Below are 20,572 nucleotides of genomic sequence, written 5' to 3'. Positions count from 1 at the left end.
TAAAATAAACCAGATTTATATCATTATTGTCTTTTATTCCCCTGGTTATATAATACACATTTACAAAAGCATATTTTTTATTTTGATTAGTAATGTATACGTAATAGCATAACAATTTTCTTTATTTTATAACAATAATACATTTGTCGGTTTCAAAATTTCTTTTTAAATATTTATACGCATTTTCTATCAATTGGAATAAATTTGATACAATGTGGATGAGGAGGGCACAACGTACCATCAAATGCCATTCGTAGATCTTTTAAGTAATCCACAGGCTCCAAATAAAAATTGTGAATTAAAGGAGCTACCATTGCTTTTATCTCCAACATAGCAAATCGTTGGGCTACAATTTGAATATACTGCAATATGTTTGAAAAAAGATAAAGAAATATAAAAAATATTAATATTTTAATTTTACCGATACAATTACGTGGTCCAGCACTGAATGGTATATACGAATAAGGATGACGATTTTGGATATTCTCAGGCAAAAATCTATCTGGGTCAAATATTTCTGGATTTGGCCAAAAATTAGGATCTCTGTGAACACCGTAGATACTAAGAAACATTATTGTTCCGGCAGGTATTAAATGTGATTCTGAAAAAAATTTTATAAAAATGTAATGAATATACATACAAAAAACATTTAAATCTTTATATAAAATTTAAAGAAACAAAATTAAATTTTTTATAAAAATTTGAGAAATAAATATCTATGTAGAAAGATCATCAATACTGATTTAAGTCTTTCAAAGCAATCCTTATTTCTAAGAAACTAAACATTACACTGTATTAGTATTAATAAAAATGTGATCTGTTTAAGCATAATTAAAGCAATAAGAAATATTTAGTTTATACATTTATGGTTGCTATACATAATTTATTTTGTTCATACATTTATATATAGCATAAGGCATTTGTATAATTGGCAAAAAATGTCAAAGTAATATACTTTTAGGAATCGTCATATTTAATAATTAATAATTATTTTATATAACAACCTAATAGAATATTTTTATTACCGTCTCAAATAATTTTTAAAATAAAAAAATAGTATCGCCAACCTGTATAAACAAACTCTTAATATGTTCGCGTGTATAATCAATTGTTTAAATTTACAATCGTCAGCATATACTGCGCGTTGATGAATTCGTCAGTCTTATAACACAGTTTCTTCTGCCAAAATATGTAAATTACAAATTAAAATTACTGGTCTATTTAATAAATTGACTTAACCTTTTAACTCTCAAATGCACAAGATTTTTTCATAAACTTTGGCGGCATAGATTGTGTATATTGTTGCTCAGTATATATCAGATTAAAAAAAATTGTATTTTACATTAATGTTTTATTAACTTAAACAATTAATTTTGTAAATGTTACAAGACATCTTATCTTGTTTATTAAGAGGACAGTCTCGTGCCGGGCAAAAAAATGGAGCAATATTCTTTATTTATTTTTTAAGAAAATACTGTATCTGAATGAAAAAATCTTTCTGTTTATTATAATATTATTCTGAAAGAATAATATAATTTACCTCGTGCGCATTGCATGACATTCTGTAGACCAACTCAAAAATTATTTCGAAATTCGAAAACTATTTCGAATCTAAGACTGTAATTATGCAGATAGAAGGCAATCTCACTGATCACCTTGACCTTCGATTAATTGTCGGTGCGCGACTCATTAAAAAGTTAAAAATTTTTAAAAATTAGGTAATATTTTGGGACATTTTGTTACGTATTAGGTCGTTATTAATTACGTGAATTGTTACGTACTTTCGTTAGGTGATTTTGTGACGTAATTTTTTTTCAGCAGGGTTTATCTGCAAAATTACTCGTAAGACTTTGTAAAGATATCTTTTAGTAGTAAAGCTTTCAATTAGAACTATTTTTTTTTTTAATTGATTTTTTTGAGCTGGCACATGAAACCACCTCTTTAAGATGAGACAAATAAGCTTAATTTTAAATAACAGATCATTATAATTTATTATATTTATGTACGCATAAAGTTATGTAATGTATATAAAAATAAATGTTATTAACAGATCAAACAGTTACGTACTTAACTGTGCCTTTTCCGAAGTAACTCGTGATATAAAATAACCACTCGGATATAAACGTAATGCTTCTTTTATACATCTCTCTAAATATTGTAGATATTGTAACGATTGAACAGTAAGTTTTCCTTGATTCTCTTGCATAATAGCATCGACTTCTTTTCTGACACAATCCTGTATCAATGTTAATCAAAACACATTTTTATTATTCTTATGTTTTACTTGTATACAGAAAATTGTAAAATTTTTAGAATTTATTTTAAAAACGTTTTAATTTTTGTTCTCCAAGTTTATAAATTATATTTAAAATATATTTAATATGCATTTATATACACTCGGAGAAAACAAGATCGTATTACATTGAGAAAAAAAAATTAAGTCAACAAAATTTTTTAATTATGGGCTGCCAATAAAAGATATATTCAATACAACAACATATGGTATTGCAATATAAATACATAATTCAATCAACATCACTGCATTTGCATTAACAGCAACAATATTTAATATTATTATATTAAGTATATCTTTTGTTGGCAGCCCGCGACTAAACGTTTTGTTAAACTAATTACTTTTTTTCTTAGTGTAGTAATTATAAATTTATAAACAAATAGCACCTTAATTGTGTATTATGCAGATAGCACAGGACGTCCTCAGGATCATCCTAAATATGTCCCGGGATGTATAAAAAAAAACTAAAAAATTCTGACAAAAAGTGGTCATTGTTTACTATTCCTGAAAATGTCCTGAGGAAATTCTATGGTATTCTCCGGACGTCCAGCGGACTGTCCTCGGGATGTTCTAAGGACGTCCCGGGATAAAATCAGAACGTCCTCATGGTATCCACGAAATCCGTTCTGGACGTCCTAAGGACGTCCGTGTGCTATCTGGGAAGTAAGTATCTTAATTGTTTTTTTTTTTAATTAATGCTTAACGCGTATAATACCTGGATATCTTTATGTTCGGTCAGGAGTGATAAAGTATAGAATATAGTTAATGTTGTAGTATCATAACCCTGTAATCACACATTGTTTTTTATATATATTTAAATAATGTAACTCTGTAGCGTATGATACAAATTACTTTTATTTGTTAATAAAAAGAAATTTATGTACATACCGCAGCTATAAAGACATCAACTTCTTCTCTAATATCGGAATCAGTTAATAGACCCTCTTGAGATGCCGATATTAAAAGATCCAACATAGCAAGTCTTTTTTTTTTAACTAAATCAATTTATATAAGCATATAAAAGTATTAATCTTATAGTATAATTTTTGTTCATGTTATTTTTGTTAAATAATATTGAATTTAAATTATATTACAATTATTAAATTAATATATATTTGTATCGTAATATATGTATATTATTGTATCACAATAATATTTAAATTTATGTATTTTAATTCAATAATTTTTATGCTAAAAAAAAGTAATTAAAACTTTATACATAGCTTGGATTTTGTTACGTACTTGCAGTAGTTTCTGCAACTGTGACTGAATTTTCACTGAAATTTTTCTTGTGTTGTTCATAGTGTTTATGATAAATTTTTCTTTCTGCAATAATCTACAAGTATCCAACATCAGTTCTTTTCTCATTATTTATGTAAATGTTAAAAATGTATTTGTCAACATAATATATTGGATGAATTGTCTTACTCTTTTCAAATAAAAATTATGAGACTTTTCTTCTTTAATTTTTTTTTATATAATAGAATATTTGTAAAAATTAAAAATGATAAAATTTGTTTACATACTTTCTCAGTAAATCCATGCAATATCTTCAGAATTTTTGTTTGTTCTCTACCTTTCGGCGTTAATGAGAATATCCATTCGTTATGCAACCAAGGCCTGAAGAACCTAAATTACATTACAGAATGTTATGTATACATATGTGCATATACAGCAACGTGTCTATTTTGTTCTGTATTGTTTACATAATATTAATATGTATTGCTATTAGAATTATTTGAACTTAGTTCACATATACCCATACAGCACAGAAAGATTGCAGCAACATTGTGGCAACATTTCAACGCAAGACTGCAATTTTGCATAAACGTTGTTGCAAAATTTTGCTGCAAGATTGCAGCAATGGTAAAATGTTCGCTTTCAGAAATATTGCTACGTAATATTGTAGCAATATTGCAGTAAAATATGTATATAATATTATTCAGAAAAAGGTTATTCAAAATAATTCATCCAATTTTAAATATAACTATTTGGAATTTAATAAATACAGAGTGATAGTGAAACTTTAACTAAAAGATAAACTTTGCAAGTTTCATCGTTTATTTTATATAAGTGGATTATCATTTATAAGATAATGAGAGACAAAACTTGCAAAATTTATCTTTTGGTTGACGTAATCACTAATCACTCTGTTATTAAATTTAAAATATAGTTATTTAAAATCGAATGAATTGATCGGATGATATTTGGGTAATCGTTTAGTTAAATGTACGTCACTATAATATCACTCTGTACTTGTTAAATTTAAAAATATAATTATTTAAAATAATTTTGAATAATCTTGTACTTTGTTATACACAAATCTACACAATAATAGTTTTACACACAAAGTAAAACTACTCCAGAATGCATGTATCTCTATAGACGAAAATTTTTTAATAATATAGAACGATCACTTTCACATTATTATTGAAAAGTTACTGTAATATACTTATTCAAACTGTATTGAATATTAATTTTATCTATTTTTAATATTTTAATAATATTTTAAAACGTTGCTGCATCATTGCTGAAGTAATATTGTAAAATAGTGTCTTTGCAATATCTCTGAAACATTACATCGCAATATGCAATGTTGCTGCAAGCTTTTGTGCTGTATGGGTAGTCAGTTTTGAAGTATATCTAAAGACACACAAGATTAGCATAAAGATCCAACTATTAACAAGTAAGATTTAGTCTCTATTAGTTAGTTCACATTTGTTGGCAAATTGATGCTACCATCTACGATAACTTTAGGTAGCAACTTGTCAGCAACTTTATTTACCGACAATTTTAAAATTAATATGCAGATTGATAATGTCGGTTTGAATATTTTATAATGTATAATATAATGGGCAAAATTATTTATCTTTTTATTATTATTAATTTCTATATTACAGAGAAAAAATTCTACATAAAAAATTACTATGATAAGTAATAAGCACGGACCAAGAAAGAATTATAAATATTTTTACTATACTTTTTATTAAATTGTTATATTATTTACACTAGTTGTGGTATCCCAGGTAGCAAGGTGTTGTTCACTGGACGTCAATAATTCGTCATTTGAGGTCGTGAACGTTATGTTACCAAATTAAAACGTAATGATAACGTCATTTTTTGACTTATTAATTACATCAGTCATTTATCCATCTACAACGTATTTCCGACGTCATATCCTTGACTAATTAATAACGCCATTTAACTGATCATTTTACGATGCATTAATAAGATTTTATTAGTGACTAATTACTGATGTTAATTATAATTCTCTGTAATAATCTACAACATAAACTTTTTGAATAATTTTTACGTTAACCGGTTATTATTTGATTATTATATGTCAATTTCAAAGTTAACTATAAACTTAACATTAATTATTAATAATAATTATTTATTTAGTTTATAATTGCAAAAATAATAAAGTATAATTTTTAATGTCGTTAAGGTAAAACAAAGTACGTTAGTTTTATGGGCTGTGTTTCAAAATTGCTGTCAGTACACAGAAAGAACTTCTTTGAATTAAATATATGTATTTGTTTGAATTATATTTGTTTCGCTTGAAAAAAATTATTTCTTACAAAATATTATTTTATTAAATAAAAATTTGAATGTTTTGAAACATTAAATTATATTGTTTGGAATAATCATTATTGTTTGACACAATATTTGATTTAAATAAAAATATTGTTTGATTCAAATAGGATTTAATTTTATATGGTCGTAATTCGCGGACCGCCATTAAGCACGCGGTATCTTTTTTGTAATGCAATTTGCATTCCAAAGACTACATAAGCAGACTACTCACGGTGACAGAAAACGGATCAACCTATGCTATCGTAGTGATTTCTCGGTCTATGTATTTTTTATTACGTCTTAAGACACATCTTAGCTGTTATAGCTAAATTTTAACTTCGGTAACAAATCCTTTTTCTGCGTGTAGTGGTAATCACGTGTTCGGTCACGAGCTTTTGTCTCTTTGGAAGGAAAATATGTGCTTAAATTTTGTTTTACCGTTTAATAACATTATAATTTGAATCAAAGAAAATTAAATTCCTTCAAAAAATATTTTATTTAAAAGTATTTTATTTAAAAATATTTTATTTAAAAAAAACAATTACTTTGTTTAAAAGTCTAAACAATTGTATTTGTTAGTTCAAACATCAGTTTTATTGACGTATACCAATGATCAAATTTGTTTGACTTAAAGAAAATTTATTAAATCGAAAGAAATTTTTCTCTTTGCGTACTGAAAATATATAGTTTTCGTTACGTATACTATAGACGTTTAGTACTGATAGTAATTTTGAAACACAACCTTAGATGTAATTTAAAAATCTATGTTTCGTCATAAAAATGACAATAAAATGCCGTCAAATGTACGACACTAGCTTCTTGAAAATGACGTTAATAATATTCTTGAAAATGACGTATTTTTGACGTCAATATATGACGTCGTTAAGATAAGACAAATGTACGTCACTTTTATGACATTTGGTGTCATCTTATGACGTCTGCTTCGTCATAAAAATGACGAAAAAATGCCGTCAATTATACGACACCTTGCTACCTGGGATAATTTTTTAAAATCTTTTCTTATGGTTACTATTATATATAGTAATAATTTTTATATAAATTTTCTCTATGCATACGACATATATAACACAATTTTTTTAATTACCTATACAAACAAATTTTAGTTAATTGGTGAAACGCTTTTCGATATTGCTGAATATGAAATGAATCCGTTTCTTTCAAAGAAGTTCCCATTGCAGTTTCTAAAAAAAAAATTACTTTATTGTAATATAATCTTATACATATTTAAAAAATATTATTGAAAAAATGAGATAACTTTAATTTATTATAACATTGGTATTTTGCACAAAGAAAGCCCGATAAAAAATGCCGGTTTTGGTCTATCAACCAGCGCTTAAAATTCCTATAGATTATTGTTGCTATGCCTTGTAGAATGTAAAAATATTTTTTCGAAGCCTAAAAACCGATGAGAACTTATTTGTGAGATTTAAAAATAAAGTACAATGTTACGCTATAGATTTTTGAATATTTTACACGGTATCCTCAAAATAAATGATTTAATTGTCTTTACTGAATTGTTACTCAACTAAGTATTCCAAGCGTGATATAAATATCCACATACTTTCATTTAAAGTGGCTGATTCAATATGGTGTGGAAACTGTTGCTTGTATGTTCTCGGAGTTGCTGATAATACATTTGGCATCAATTTGAAGTTTAAAATGTGAAATTGAATATGGTAGTAAGATTATATTGAAATAATTATCAACATTATATTGATTTATAGAATGAGTTCTATTTGTTTCTCAGAATGATTTATATTATCGTTAGCACCGTCGTTTCTTATGAATTGAGAGGCTTTATTAATGTGATTTCCCCTCGCCTCTCAAAGTGATGTGATCGAATCACTTAATAAAATCGTGGGACAGTGTCCTCGAAATCATTATAAAATTACAATATAATTAATATTATTAATTATATATATTCTATTTTATTATATCTATAATTATAATAATGAATTATAAGCGCTGGTTGACGGACTAAAATCGATACTTTTTACTAGTTCTTCTTTATATAGATATAGTTTGTTTATCATTTATATTAGTCAAAATATAATCTGCTTTCAACAGAGAGATAAAATCTCTACACTGTAAAAAATTTTTGTAAAATTACAACTATAATTGGGTAATTTTGAGACCAATTATAATAATTGTAAATTTTCTTGTGTATGTAATTTTGTATAGTAAATTTTGCAATAATTTCTTAATTTGTTTTTTACACTTGTGTATACAGTAGTATACACCGTAAACAAATTTATGACAAATTAAATTTTTTTTACTTGTACACTGCAAAATTATAGACAATAGTAAATTTACAACTATTATAGTTGGTCTCAAAATTACCCACTATTATAGTTGTAATTTTACAAAAACTTTTTACAGTGTACATAAATATATAAACAGAATGTGATACCACATAATGCGTTCATCGTATGTACACCAATAAACGGTATTAAATCTTTTGTAATAGTGTCTCCTGTATTTTTTAAGGATGTTGACATCCTCTCGCCTTCTTCGATTAAAATCTCAGCAAATTGCTGTAATATATTAAAATGGAATGTGGGAGTTAATATCTTTCGTCGTGATTGCCATTTTGAACCTAAATTAATAACAAAGATTAACATATAATACTGTAAAATATTGTAAAATATAAATGACGCTTATGTATGTATGTATATTGCGAGATTGTTTTTTTCCTTTTAATTTGTTATTGATAATTTTTAATTTGTTATTTTGCTATCAATATTATATATTTAAAATTTATTTTCTCTCACGCGCATATATAAAAAATATGTAATCAAATACAGACATTAATGATTTAGAAAGGCATGAAATTTATATATAAACCGTTTAGTATTTTGGAAAGTAATACCAAATTAATAAAACTATTAATTTGATTAAATAACACTATAATAAAAAAAATGTATTAAAGTTTGGTAAAAAAGTAAAAAAATTATAATAAATCAACACTTTTTAGTAACTGTAAGTTATTAAAAGTACTAACTTGACAAAATACTTTTTTAATGAAAAACGCGTACTTTTGTATTAAATATTATCAAATAATGACTTAATTTTTAAAAGTAACTTTACCATACTCTACATACTCATATTTGGAACTGTAAACTTATATTAATAAATATAATATTACCTTTGCTGACAATAAGACCCGTGTTGAACCAAGACTTTAAAACGTCATAAATTTTACTCTTTTCGATATGTTTTGTACTGCCCAGTATTACCTAGAAAATTAAAAAAAAAAGTACAAGTCAAACTAACTGTACTTAATTTTAATAAATGTAATTAGTTTATTTAAAATATTTTTTATTTTTATTGATTTTTATAAATGCTTTTTATAAGTATTAGACATCACAAACGTGCGCGGTGTTTAACTTTTATTACTTTTTAAAATACTTTAAAAATAAATTACAACGCAAAATTCAGTTGCAATGACAGTTACTCTTGCAACACGAAGTAAGCACAGCGAAAGAACCAATCGCGGAAAAGCTGCAGCAATATAATCGGTAATATCTTCTTTTTACAAAGTGGAAACATAAAATTGTTAAATTATTGGTTTGTCAGTAATGTACAAAATTTTATATTTTATTACCTCTAGATCATCGGGATGACGAATACCCACAATAGATATTAAGAAAAACCATATTTTAAAAAGGGGATAATACTGATTAATTAAATTAAAGTGAACCTTCCAGATGGGAACTTCTTTGAAAGAAACGGATTCATTTCATATTCAGCAATATCGAAAAGCGTTTCACCAATTAACTAAAATTTGTTTGTATAGGTCAGTGCTTGAGCCTAGTTGCCCTTTTCGAGCCGATTCTCGAAGCGCCGCCTCCTATGCTCCTACTACCGCGCGCAGTCTTGACGGCCGAGCCGCCGATCTCGCGCGTGACGCTTTGTCTCAGGAGCAGCTCTGTATAAGAAATAATGCCCTGCACTACAAATTCATTAAAATTATTCTAATGACTATATTGTAAGTCTTATAATATATAAATTTTCTCAGTAAGCCTAATCCACTAAAAGATGAAATATAATATACAACTTGGCAGTATTTATATATTATATAAATATATAAATTTTCCTGCCAAGTTGTATATTATATTTCATCTTTTAATGGATTAGGCTTACTGAGAAAACCACTTAAAAAAAAACGCATCAACAATACCCAGGTAGCAATGACAAGTCATTTTGACGTTAAATTTTGGTCATATTGGTACGAATGACGTCCTATGACCAAAATGCGACTATGACATTTAAATGACGGCATATTGACGTTATTTAATGACGTCTTTATGACGTAATATTTTAGTCCTATTTCTCGCCGTTATTCCGTGACGTTATTATGATGTACTAATTTGATCCTGATTCTCGGTTAGCAAATATAGTAATTTGAATTTTATGCTTTATTTTTATGCTTTATAAGTTTATTTTTTATTAATTTGTATGAACATAATCTAATATATAAACATATAAATAAACATAAAAAAAATTATTGATTCCAAAGACTATATATATTAATCACCATCAATCTCTATATTTAGAATTATCCCAGACAGCACACAATATTTATGATAAATATTTATAAATATATATAAATATTTTTAAATATTTATTTTTTAAAAATATTATTTAAATATTTTATAATATTTTATACATATATAATACATGAAGAAAAAAATCCTTATTTAACATATTATTAAAATATAGACTAAATATTTTATACAATATTTATGGTAAATAAAAAATAAAGATTTGTACAAGTAATATTTTGTAAATATTTATAAATATTTTATAAATATTTTTATAATACTTATGATAAATCTTTATGATCTGTCAAATCTAAGACCACAAAAATATTTATAAAATATTTGGATAAATATTTATAAAATATTAAAATAAATATTATAAATATTTTGTAAATATTTTATAAATATTGTGTGCTGTCTGTGAGATATAATTTAGCTTTATCAAAAGAACAGAACAAAAACATATTTGTATAAGTTATTCCACATGTTATTTCGCAAATGTAAAAATCAGTAAAAAAAACTGTAGATTTATATTTATTTATAAATATTATTTAATTATACGTTTCATGTTTCTGACATCTATTAAACTAATCAGTAACAAATATGTAGCATCAAGTGTTCATGGAATATTGCGAAGTACTAACAAGGGAACCTCGCAAATCCAAAAATTTTGATTTTAATGAAACTTGGCATAAATGTAGAGGGGATAAATACATGAATTTAGAAATTTTTAGTTGGTGCTTATAAACGATTTGAAGGGGTAAAACTACCCTTTAAAGTTGAGACATTTTTGCGTTTTCTCGATATATCTTGCAAACTAAACGAAAGATTAAAAAATGTTTTATATAAAAGTTTTACAGCATAAATACCTATATTTAACTATACTATTTAGTTTTTTAGAAAAAAAATTTTTTTTTTAAATAAATTCTTTTACTTTATCTGTTACATATTCTATGTCAAGTAAATCCACTTCCCAATAATTTTGACATTTTAAAGCAAAATCAGTGTGTACATCAAATGATAAGTCATTCACTGCATTTGTTATAATATCCTTTATCACATCACGTAATTGTATTTCTCTTTCATTTATAGGCGTTGGTGGAATATGTGTAATTTGAAATAAAATAATTAACATATTAAAAACATTTGCAACATTTATATGTGACATTATGCTCCGCTTAATTAAAAACAATCTAACAGAAAAATCAAGCACACGTTAGACTTGATACTGATGTGAAACCGACGCGTAACATCATTAATAAAGATACCAAACTTTTATTAATACATGATTTCCATTTCATATATGATACATACCGTGACATAACAAATATAAAACTTGAATGTGAAATATGTGACGTAGACAGAATGAACACTGTGTGAAAGCAACGTGACTACTCTAATATTGCGCAACTGTTAGATAAAAATTAATACATACAGGGATGCAGATAATATAAATGTATAGTATTATAACATAGATAATATATAACATAATATACACATAGATGATATAAATAAAACGTAGTATAAGATAGTATAATTACTTTATAAATGCTATATACATAAAAGTCAAATTTGTTGAAAATTTATTTTAATTAAAAAAAAAAATTTTTTTTTTTTAAATAAACAGCATAGTTAAATGGAGGTATTTATGCTAAAAAACTTTTGTATGAAACTTTTTATATTTTGTTTAGTTTGCGAGATATATCGAGAAAACGCAAAAATGTCTCAACTTTGAAGAATGGTTTCACCCTTTCAAACCATTTATAAGCACTAACTAAAAATTTCTAAATTCATGTATTTACCCCCCTCTACATTTATGCCAAGTTTCATTAAAATCAGAATTTTCGGGTTCGCGAGGTTCCCTTGTAAGTTGCGTACAATCTTCGAAGTCAAGCAATGTCGACGGCGGTTCAGAGTTGGATGAATGACCGCAGAAATTAGGCAATGTCAGATGTGACTATGGTGTAATGGGGATAATCGGCTATTCGATAAATTGGTATGGTCGGTAGTGAGCTATGGGGTGAAATTTTGGGGATGAAAGAGCTAGGAGAGAGGGAATAGAGAGGTTACAAGAAAGGTACTTGAGATGGGTACTGGGAGTGGAAAGAAGTGTGCCACGATACATGGTCTGCAAAGAGTTGCAAAGGGATAAGTTAGAGAGAAGGGCGGAAATGAGAGCTTGGGGATATGAAAAGAAATTAGAAGAGGGAGGAGGTGGAGAATTAGCAAAAGAATGTTGGGAAGAGATAAAGAAAAGAGCAAGGGAGGGTAGAGCAAAGACGGGTTGAGAGAAAGAGAGGCGAAGATTTTATGAGGAAAGGGGCTGGGGAGTAGAGGAAGTGGAGAGAATGAAAGAAGAGGGGAGGAAATGATAAAGAGAGAGAAGAATAAGCAGAGGAGGGAGAGATGGGAGAGGATTAGTAGCTTGCGATTTAATAGATGGTACGGAAAAATTAAAGATAAAGGTATTCCAGATTACCTAAAGAGAAATTAGGAATAGAAAAGGTGGCAGAGTTGCAAGGTTTAGGTTAAGTACCGGAATAAAAGGAGAGAGATATTGGGAGGAAGCGGACGAGGAGGGCGAAAGGAGGGGAAGATAAGACCCTGGGAGGAGAAGAGTGCAAGGAATGAATGAGGACAAAAGATGGTGATTAGAGAAATGAATGGAAAAGCGGCGGAAGCGGAAGTCTAAGAATGAATGCAGAATGGATGGATGAATGGAAGTGTGTGAATGTTTCCCTTTTTCTCAGAAATATAAGTGATGCGCATGCGGTAAAAGCGATATTTATTATTTTTGTAAGCGAAGCGGGAGTCCGTCTGTACCCCGCAAGGAAAAGGCGAATAAAGTTATTATTATATATAATAATAAACTAAATTAGAAAAATAGTGTAAGTGTCAGATTAAAATGTTGTTAAAAAAATTGTTCAGTTATTCAAGAGTTTGACAATATCTTTTATGTACGAAAAGGTAGAAATTGGAAATATATTACATTTACATTAAATAATGCATTTTATTATTAAAATACTGTTAAAATTAATTATAAAATATTTTTCAATATTACTTATAACATTTTATGTTAATACAAAAACAATGTTCCTTACAGAGATATTTTTATATTTTAAAAAAGTTTATTTATTAAAATATATTAAAATTTTTAACTTACCTAGTAAATCTATCCGAGTGAATAACAATATATTACCAATAATTGGATAACCTATTGGTCCTGGTATTTTATTGATTAATTGTCCATTTGGTCCATATTGCACGTAATAATGATATGTCAAATATCCAATTAAGACAAGTAATAATAATATAGTAACAAACATCTTTGTCGTATTGATTGTTCTAAGCAGGTTCAGTTCTCATCAGTCGCGGGTTTCTTTCAGTTCTTGGATTGCACATAGAAAATATTTTATATTTTTATTGTGACAAACTTTATCATTATTCTGATAATAACGAATAATTTATTTAAACATTGATAAGTAATATGTCAAATGTAACATGTCAAAATACGGTGATAAAACAAATATAAAAAATGTGAGTAAATTTTTTTTGTTTCTAAAAACTATAAATTGGATTAAAATTATATAAAGTCTATGAAAAATGTTTAATTCTTAATTTTTTAATTTAATTGTTTTTTTTCTTGATTAATAAAATTTGTTTATATTATTAAACAGGCATTAATAAAAATGCTTCCAAAATTAATAATTTACAATCAATTTAAATAAACTTATATATAACTATATAAATAATTTTAATACATATTTTTGTTACTATGCACAATTAATTTGTAACAAATTAACTCTTTCTCGTTACATTCGCTTGCTCTCGGGAATGACTGCTTGCTCACTGCTTATCTTACAATAAGTCCGACAAAAGAAGATGCGAACTCAACTAAAATCATTCTACAGAGGCTCTAAATACCTGTGGCTCTCCTTTCGGCAGGTGGTACCATCTGAGGCCAAGACTATTCATAAAAATCTACAGACGGCAAGAATCAGGCTGCTAGGGCCGTTGTAGAATAAAATCGCCACTGTGGAATTGCACTTGAGCATTCAGATATTAAGTATGACAAACCTCTTTGGCAACAAGAATTTGTTTTCTTTTAACGTGGCACATGTATCTGTACTGTATGAGATCTGCCGAACGACTGATGTGTATCCAGAACCGACGCCTATATATGGCACTTAGCAACTCCGTCTTGTTTCCCCACTCGGGCCCTCGTTAAGTAATTTTTCTATTGGTATTATTGGTATTTTTTATTGGTATATCTTATTATTCTATCTTGTGTGCGCTCACTAATACTATTGCACGTGCGACTCATAGCTAAGTGTATCATCTAAAAGTAGTATATAATTGGCCTTACCATCTAAAAGTAGTATATAATTAGCCTTACAACAGTTATATCTCAAAAACTACTGCTTAAAATAAAAATTTACAAATAAACTTTTTATTTAATTTTTCGAAAAGTTCCTTGCTCTATAGTATTTTGAGTTGCGAATTTTGTATATACACTACTGAAAAGAAAAATAGGGAACACTTGTATATTTGTATACCAAAAATTTAGACTATTTTCAAACCGCTGGAACTCAGCAAAAAATTATCGTAGAAACAAATTCCAAAAAGCCTTTTAAAGCTTAAAACTTTTTCTTTCAAACGCTTTTTGGTGATTTTAGTTATCTTTTTTTTCATCAACATGGCACAATGATGAAGCTTGACTCTTTAAAATGAAAATTTTTAATGCAAAGGGGTTAGTGGAATAAGCAGGTGAAATCGGCCTCCGCACGTATCCAATCGAAATTGATGTCATAAGTGGTGCCAGTGTGATATAACATTTCTATATCCATATAAATTTTATTTTAAAAAGTGCATTTTTCTAGGAGTTATGAAATGGGAAAGCAAATTAAAAAAAATAATCTTTCTTAAAAATGCCTGAACCGATTTTGTACATGTACATGTACATGTAACAAAAACATACACACTCTAGTGTTAGAAACTAGTGTTAAAAGAAAACATTTTAAAAGCTTTTTTTTTAAGTTAAAAAAAAATTTGTTTTATTAATTTGATTTTAGTTTTGTTTTTTTTTTCTTTTATTATAGAGTTTTAGTTTTATTATTTAGTATTTTGTGCGATTTTTTAAATATTTTTATTTTATATCTTTAATATTGTAATATATATGGCTGTATGAGATCATTTATAATGGAACTTTTATTTCTTATATGACGATATATAAACATATACAAACATATATTTGTTAATATCAACAAATAAGAAGTATTTTTTTCCCGGGAACTTAGTACGTTATCGTAGTACATCAACGTATTAAATTAATTTAGTACGAATATAGTGCTTGATACGCGTATCAAATGATCGTTGTAAACATGATCTAAAACTTCCATACATTCGATATACCCGAGTATCGATATGTACATGCACTTTTAAAAAAAGAAAAGTAATAAACCTATACAAACATATTATACATACATGAACATAAAATTATTTCATTCATTACCACTATTACGAATACCTTTTTCCTCACAACGAATAAACTACACATCTAAAATAGTTGTGTCACTTACATACATAATTTGTTATTCTTCCGATCTATTTCTTTTAAATTCAAAGTATGTAGTAAGATATGATAATTGAAATTAGACGAGGTTAGATTGTTGTAAAGCCAGTTATGCTTTATAATAAAGAAATATATATAATGACTCAAAATAATGAAGAAAGTAATATATCAGAATTTGTTATTTTGTTGTACTAAGATAGCAAAAATAATTTGGAACTAAAAAGTTTTTCTAGAAAATATCTACCATACGTTCTAATTTTTAGTTTATTAATGCCGTCAGGTGATGCAAGTCGTTATAGATTATGATTAAGAACCATTACGATGAAAAATTTTGAAGTTCTCGCTGGAGTTTTATTGGTCACCGCACGAGTTTCTTCGATGTCTCTCATGACTCAAAACGCTAAAGTTAATAGTGACGAAGATGCAGCTACTCGAAGTTTCAGCATCAAAAAATTTAACTTTAATTTGTAAAGTTATTTTAACAGAACTCTTCCGGAACTCCTTAGAAAACTCTAGAACTCCTCGAAATCTTTCAGAATCCACCGTAAAAAATTGATTTTTCGAAAAGTGGGGGACTGCAGAAAAGTGAAAGGCGAAAAAAAGATCTTTCGGGGGAATTGCGACAAATTAGTTTTAAGTATTTTATTTTAACCAGTGGTACTGTGACCCTGACTAGAGTCGGAAATTCAATAGGGGGAATACTAAGTATTTTATCTCTTTACGGTTAAGGCGATGGGCACCTCGTCGCGTGATCAACAAGGAGTTCGGTGGCGAGCCAGGGACAGAGCGCAAGGGAGAGCTGCTTGCCGGGAAAGGCGGCACTAATCATATTCTACACAAAATAATTGTACACGATTAGAATATTCTACACAAATATATTGTACACAAAAAAATTGTACCTGATCCTTATCCTTGAAAAATTATACACAGATATATTGTGCGTGGAAAAACTGTCCATTGAACAGTTTTTTTATGTGTATAACAAGAGAAAAGTCAATTTGTCGCCGCCAAGCACGGAAAAACTTAGATTTTCCGTGCTTGGCGGGGACGGATTGACTTTTCTCTAGCTATACATATAATTTTCTATACAAGAAAGAATATTTCAGTAACAATTCGAGTGGCAGAAAGTTGTCATAGACAAAATGCCTGGATTCTATAATTTTGCCTGTGTTTTCTATGGAAAAGCTTAGAAAATTCAGTTTTCCGACATCGGCCTGAAAATTATTGCCTCCGATTGATAACATTACATTTTACAGTTGTAAAAAAAATCACATTGATTGAAAATGGCAGGATTAAATGAAAGCGGACGAAGTCATAAGAAATAGTCTTCCAAAACTAACAGAGTATTCGGTTTGTACATTTTCACGAATTTTTATCTGTAGTCGGTTGCTTCTTTCTTAATAAGTGTAACAAATGTATTTTCATTTGTTTTCAACGTTCTCGTGAAGTAAAAACTGATTAAAGATAAAATTTTATGTCGGGGGCTCCGCGTGTGTTTCGCCCCTGGATTTTGAGTAACCGTGGGTTATCGCGGACAACTTCATCGTCGTGATAATAAGAGAAACTAATTTCGTCATGAGATTAGTTTTTACCGAACCTAAAAATATTTCATCACATTTATTTACACTGTCTAATTATCTTAAAAGAAATAACCGATAAACTTATTGGATGTTTCCGCTACAAATTAACTATTTTAACTTGTGATATTTTATCATGCGATTAAAATATACGGTCACTTAAAAAATCATGGAAGAAGATATTTACCCGAATTTTCGGGTTCGCGAGGTTTCCTTGTTAGTATATATTACTTAGGTTGAACCATCCAATAATTTTTTTCCTTAAAGGAAAAATCATATACCTGGAGCCTTTTTTTACTTTTTTTTATATTTTCCTTATTCTTCTCATAAGTTGTACCACAAAATAATCAATATATTTTGTAACTTTAAGTTTGTAATTCAAGCTTAAACTTGTAATAAAAATTAATATTCATATTAATTAGACAAGAAAATATTATCAAAATTACGTTTTATTTATACGCAATTTTATTACGATTTACAAAGGAGAAAGAATATCTTCTTCCATGATTTTTTAAATGACGGCATATTTTAGTCACATGATAAAATATCACAAGTTAAACATTGTTAACATGTAGCGAAAACATCCAGTAAGTTCATCGGTTATTTCTTTTAAGATAAATAAACAATAATGTATGTGATAAGATATTTCTAGTTTCGGTAAGAACTGATCTCATGACGAAATTAGTTTCTCTTATTATCACGACGATGTTGCCCGCGATAATTCGCCCGCAATAGCCAAAATCTAGGGGCGAAATACACGCGGAGCCCCCGACATAAAATTTTGTCTTTAATCAGTTTTTACTTCACGAGAACGTTGAAAATGAATGAAAATACATTTGTTACACCTATTAAAAAATTTTACTCTTAATGCAAAACTTTAAATCGCGATATTTTCGCTCGTAAGTCACGTAGCGAAAAAATAAAAACACTTTTGTCATATAAATCGGATGCAAGCTATCCATTAAGCTTATTTAATAAGAAATCAATCGATTCAGTTATTGAGATTCGATAATATATGGAATCTTGCAAACGGCGTCTCGCGTAAATAGAGGCACGGCAGTGCTTCGCGCGCGTACACTTGGCGCGAGGCAGTACCGTGCCCCTTGATTAATATGAAAATATTATTATTAAGAACCAAGTTTACACTAATTATCGCGCTTAAATGGTATTGCTGTTTCTTTATGATCTTCTTTAACTATCAACTTTTTAAATTATAATTACAATGATTTAACAGTAAGTTTATTGAATTATCCTATTGTTTGTGAAGAATATCTTAGTTTCATTTCTACACTATTTAAATCTCCATTAAAATCTCTCGAAAAGAATCGGAACATTCTACATTTCAATTTTATTTATAAAACTCACATAGTATCTGTATCCGTCTATCCGATTTCCACATGGTCTTTTCTTTTTCCTTGAAATTGATTCTTTGCACCTCTTAAGTTTCTTTTTTCCAAGTTTTTTCCTTTCAGATAAAGAATTTTACTTTCGTTTATGCGAAAGGACGAACGAATAAAGAAACGATCGATCGATTACTCACTTTTGTCCTTGCGATAATCGTAATATCTACATTAATTGCGTTTCTCGTTCGTTATTCATTACGAAATTAATTAATTACACGCATTCTCATAAAATGATTTCCATATAATATTTAAAAGTCTACATGTCACGCGAATTTCACATTGTCATGAAACAAAGTGTATGTAATAAAAGATTACTTTGTCTCTTGCTCTGCGTTCGTACTTTACATTCACTCTAATGTAATTATTCTTATCGAATATTGATGTCATTGATAAATCTGATAGTCCTAAATCACAAGAAAACGAAGGAACACTAATAGAGTCACTGAAGTTCACCGTTGATCGAGCGTTGATCAAAAGAAATTTATTTTATGAATTTAATTAATAAATATTGGTTTCAAACATCATTCGCGTGCGTGATGTCATCATAGAGGGCAGAAAAAATCGCGTCAAGAGAGTCCGGAAACGCTTTAAAAGGTATATTATAAGATCATAACAAGGTTTTAATTATTTTTTTAATTGTCTAGATTAATTTTCCGGGTTAACTATAAACGATGTGCGCGAAGTGAAGAGATTTTCTTTTTTCGCGACATAACGCAAGTCGGGGTGTCGAGGCCAAGCACATGGATCGAGCGAATGCGTCCACCTTTTCAACCCCGTGGCGTGTAACTGAGGTGTTTCTCGTGACAATAGGACAAATATACTCGTGACGACGGAGGGGGAGTGGAAAGTGGAATTTCCGGCCGATCCCACTTCGTACTTTTTTCTCCTCCCCGCAAAGTTGAAACGCTAAAAATAAACTCTTATAGAAAAATACTATTATAATGGCGGAAAATCTATTAGAATTAATATTAATATATTAATAATGTGAAATTATGCATGTATAATTTGAATGGTTTTTTACTAATTTTTAATAATTCTCTTGCGCACAAAAAATATTTGTTAAAACAAATATAATAAGATTTTGATTCAGTATTTTTATAGCTGTATAGGACAGTTTTCGTTAGCAAAGTATTAAAGTAACAAAGTTTTATAACAGAATAAAATTAGCGATTATAACTGATTATACTTGTTATTGTATAATAGCGCAGAAAATTTGTTAATACAAGCAAAACAACTTTCCGTAGAAATTGAAAATACGGATTAAAATTTATAACAAAACATGTTAGCTAAAACGGAACATACTTTTGCTACTGTAACGAGAAAAACTTGTTTTGTTAACAATTTCTATTCTAAACGCAAAGAATTAGTTGTTTTAACAATTTATTCATTAATTGCTTTTAAACACAGTTTCTTTATTGAACTGTATCAAATTTTTTTATTAGTTATAAATGTTTAACTCGCGCAGTAAGCTATGCTGAAACTTTGCTCATCTAATCTATTTTTTTTCCACGCAAGTTAAATAGTATTTTTCCACAAGGGGAAAGAGTTCGTTTCCGTGATGATCGATTCAACCGCGAGCCCGGTGCATC

The 20,572-nt window shown here is 28.2% G+C and overlaps 1 protein-coding gene across 1 annotated transcript; it reads right to left on the bottom strand.

Annotated features, from left to right (window-relative positions):
* Nucleotides 1-16: 16 nt before the first annotated feature.
* Nucleotides 17-19,915, bottom strand: LOC105840832 (cytochrome P450 4C1). The gene is made up of 14 exons (XM_036282814.1): nt 18,946-19,915; nt 14,356-14,770; nt 13,595-13,819; nt 9,495-9,604; nt 9,036-9,126; nt 8,301-8,486; nt 6,975-7,071; nt 3,820-3,922; nt 3,536-3,629; nt 3,182-3,288; nt 3,009-3,077; nt 2,068-2,236; nt 422-601; nt 17-346 (listed from the first exon to the last, which is right to left on the bottom strand). Exons 3-14 carry the CDS (start codon nt 13,755-13,757, stop codon nt 174-176), a joined length of 1,542 nt encoding a protein of 513 aa, XP_036138707.1. The 5' UTR covers nt 13,758-13,819; nt 14,356-14,770; nt 18,946-19,915; the 3' UTR covers nt 17-173.
* Nucleotides 19,916-20,572: the final 657 nt, after the last annotated feature.

Source organism: Monomorium pharaonis, chromosome 2 (genome assembly GCF_013373865.1).
Source record: "Monomorium pharaonis isolate MP-MQ-018 chromosome 2, ASM1337386v2, whole genome shotgun sequence".
Taxonomy (NCBI): domain Eukaryota; kingdom Metazoa; phylum Arthropoda; class Insecta; order Hymenoptera; family Formicidae; genus Monomorium; species Monomorium pharaonis.
The sequence above is the reverse complement of the archived record's forward strand: the minus strand, read 5'-3'. Positions and strand labels throughout refer to the sequence as shown.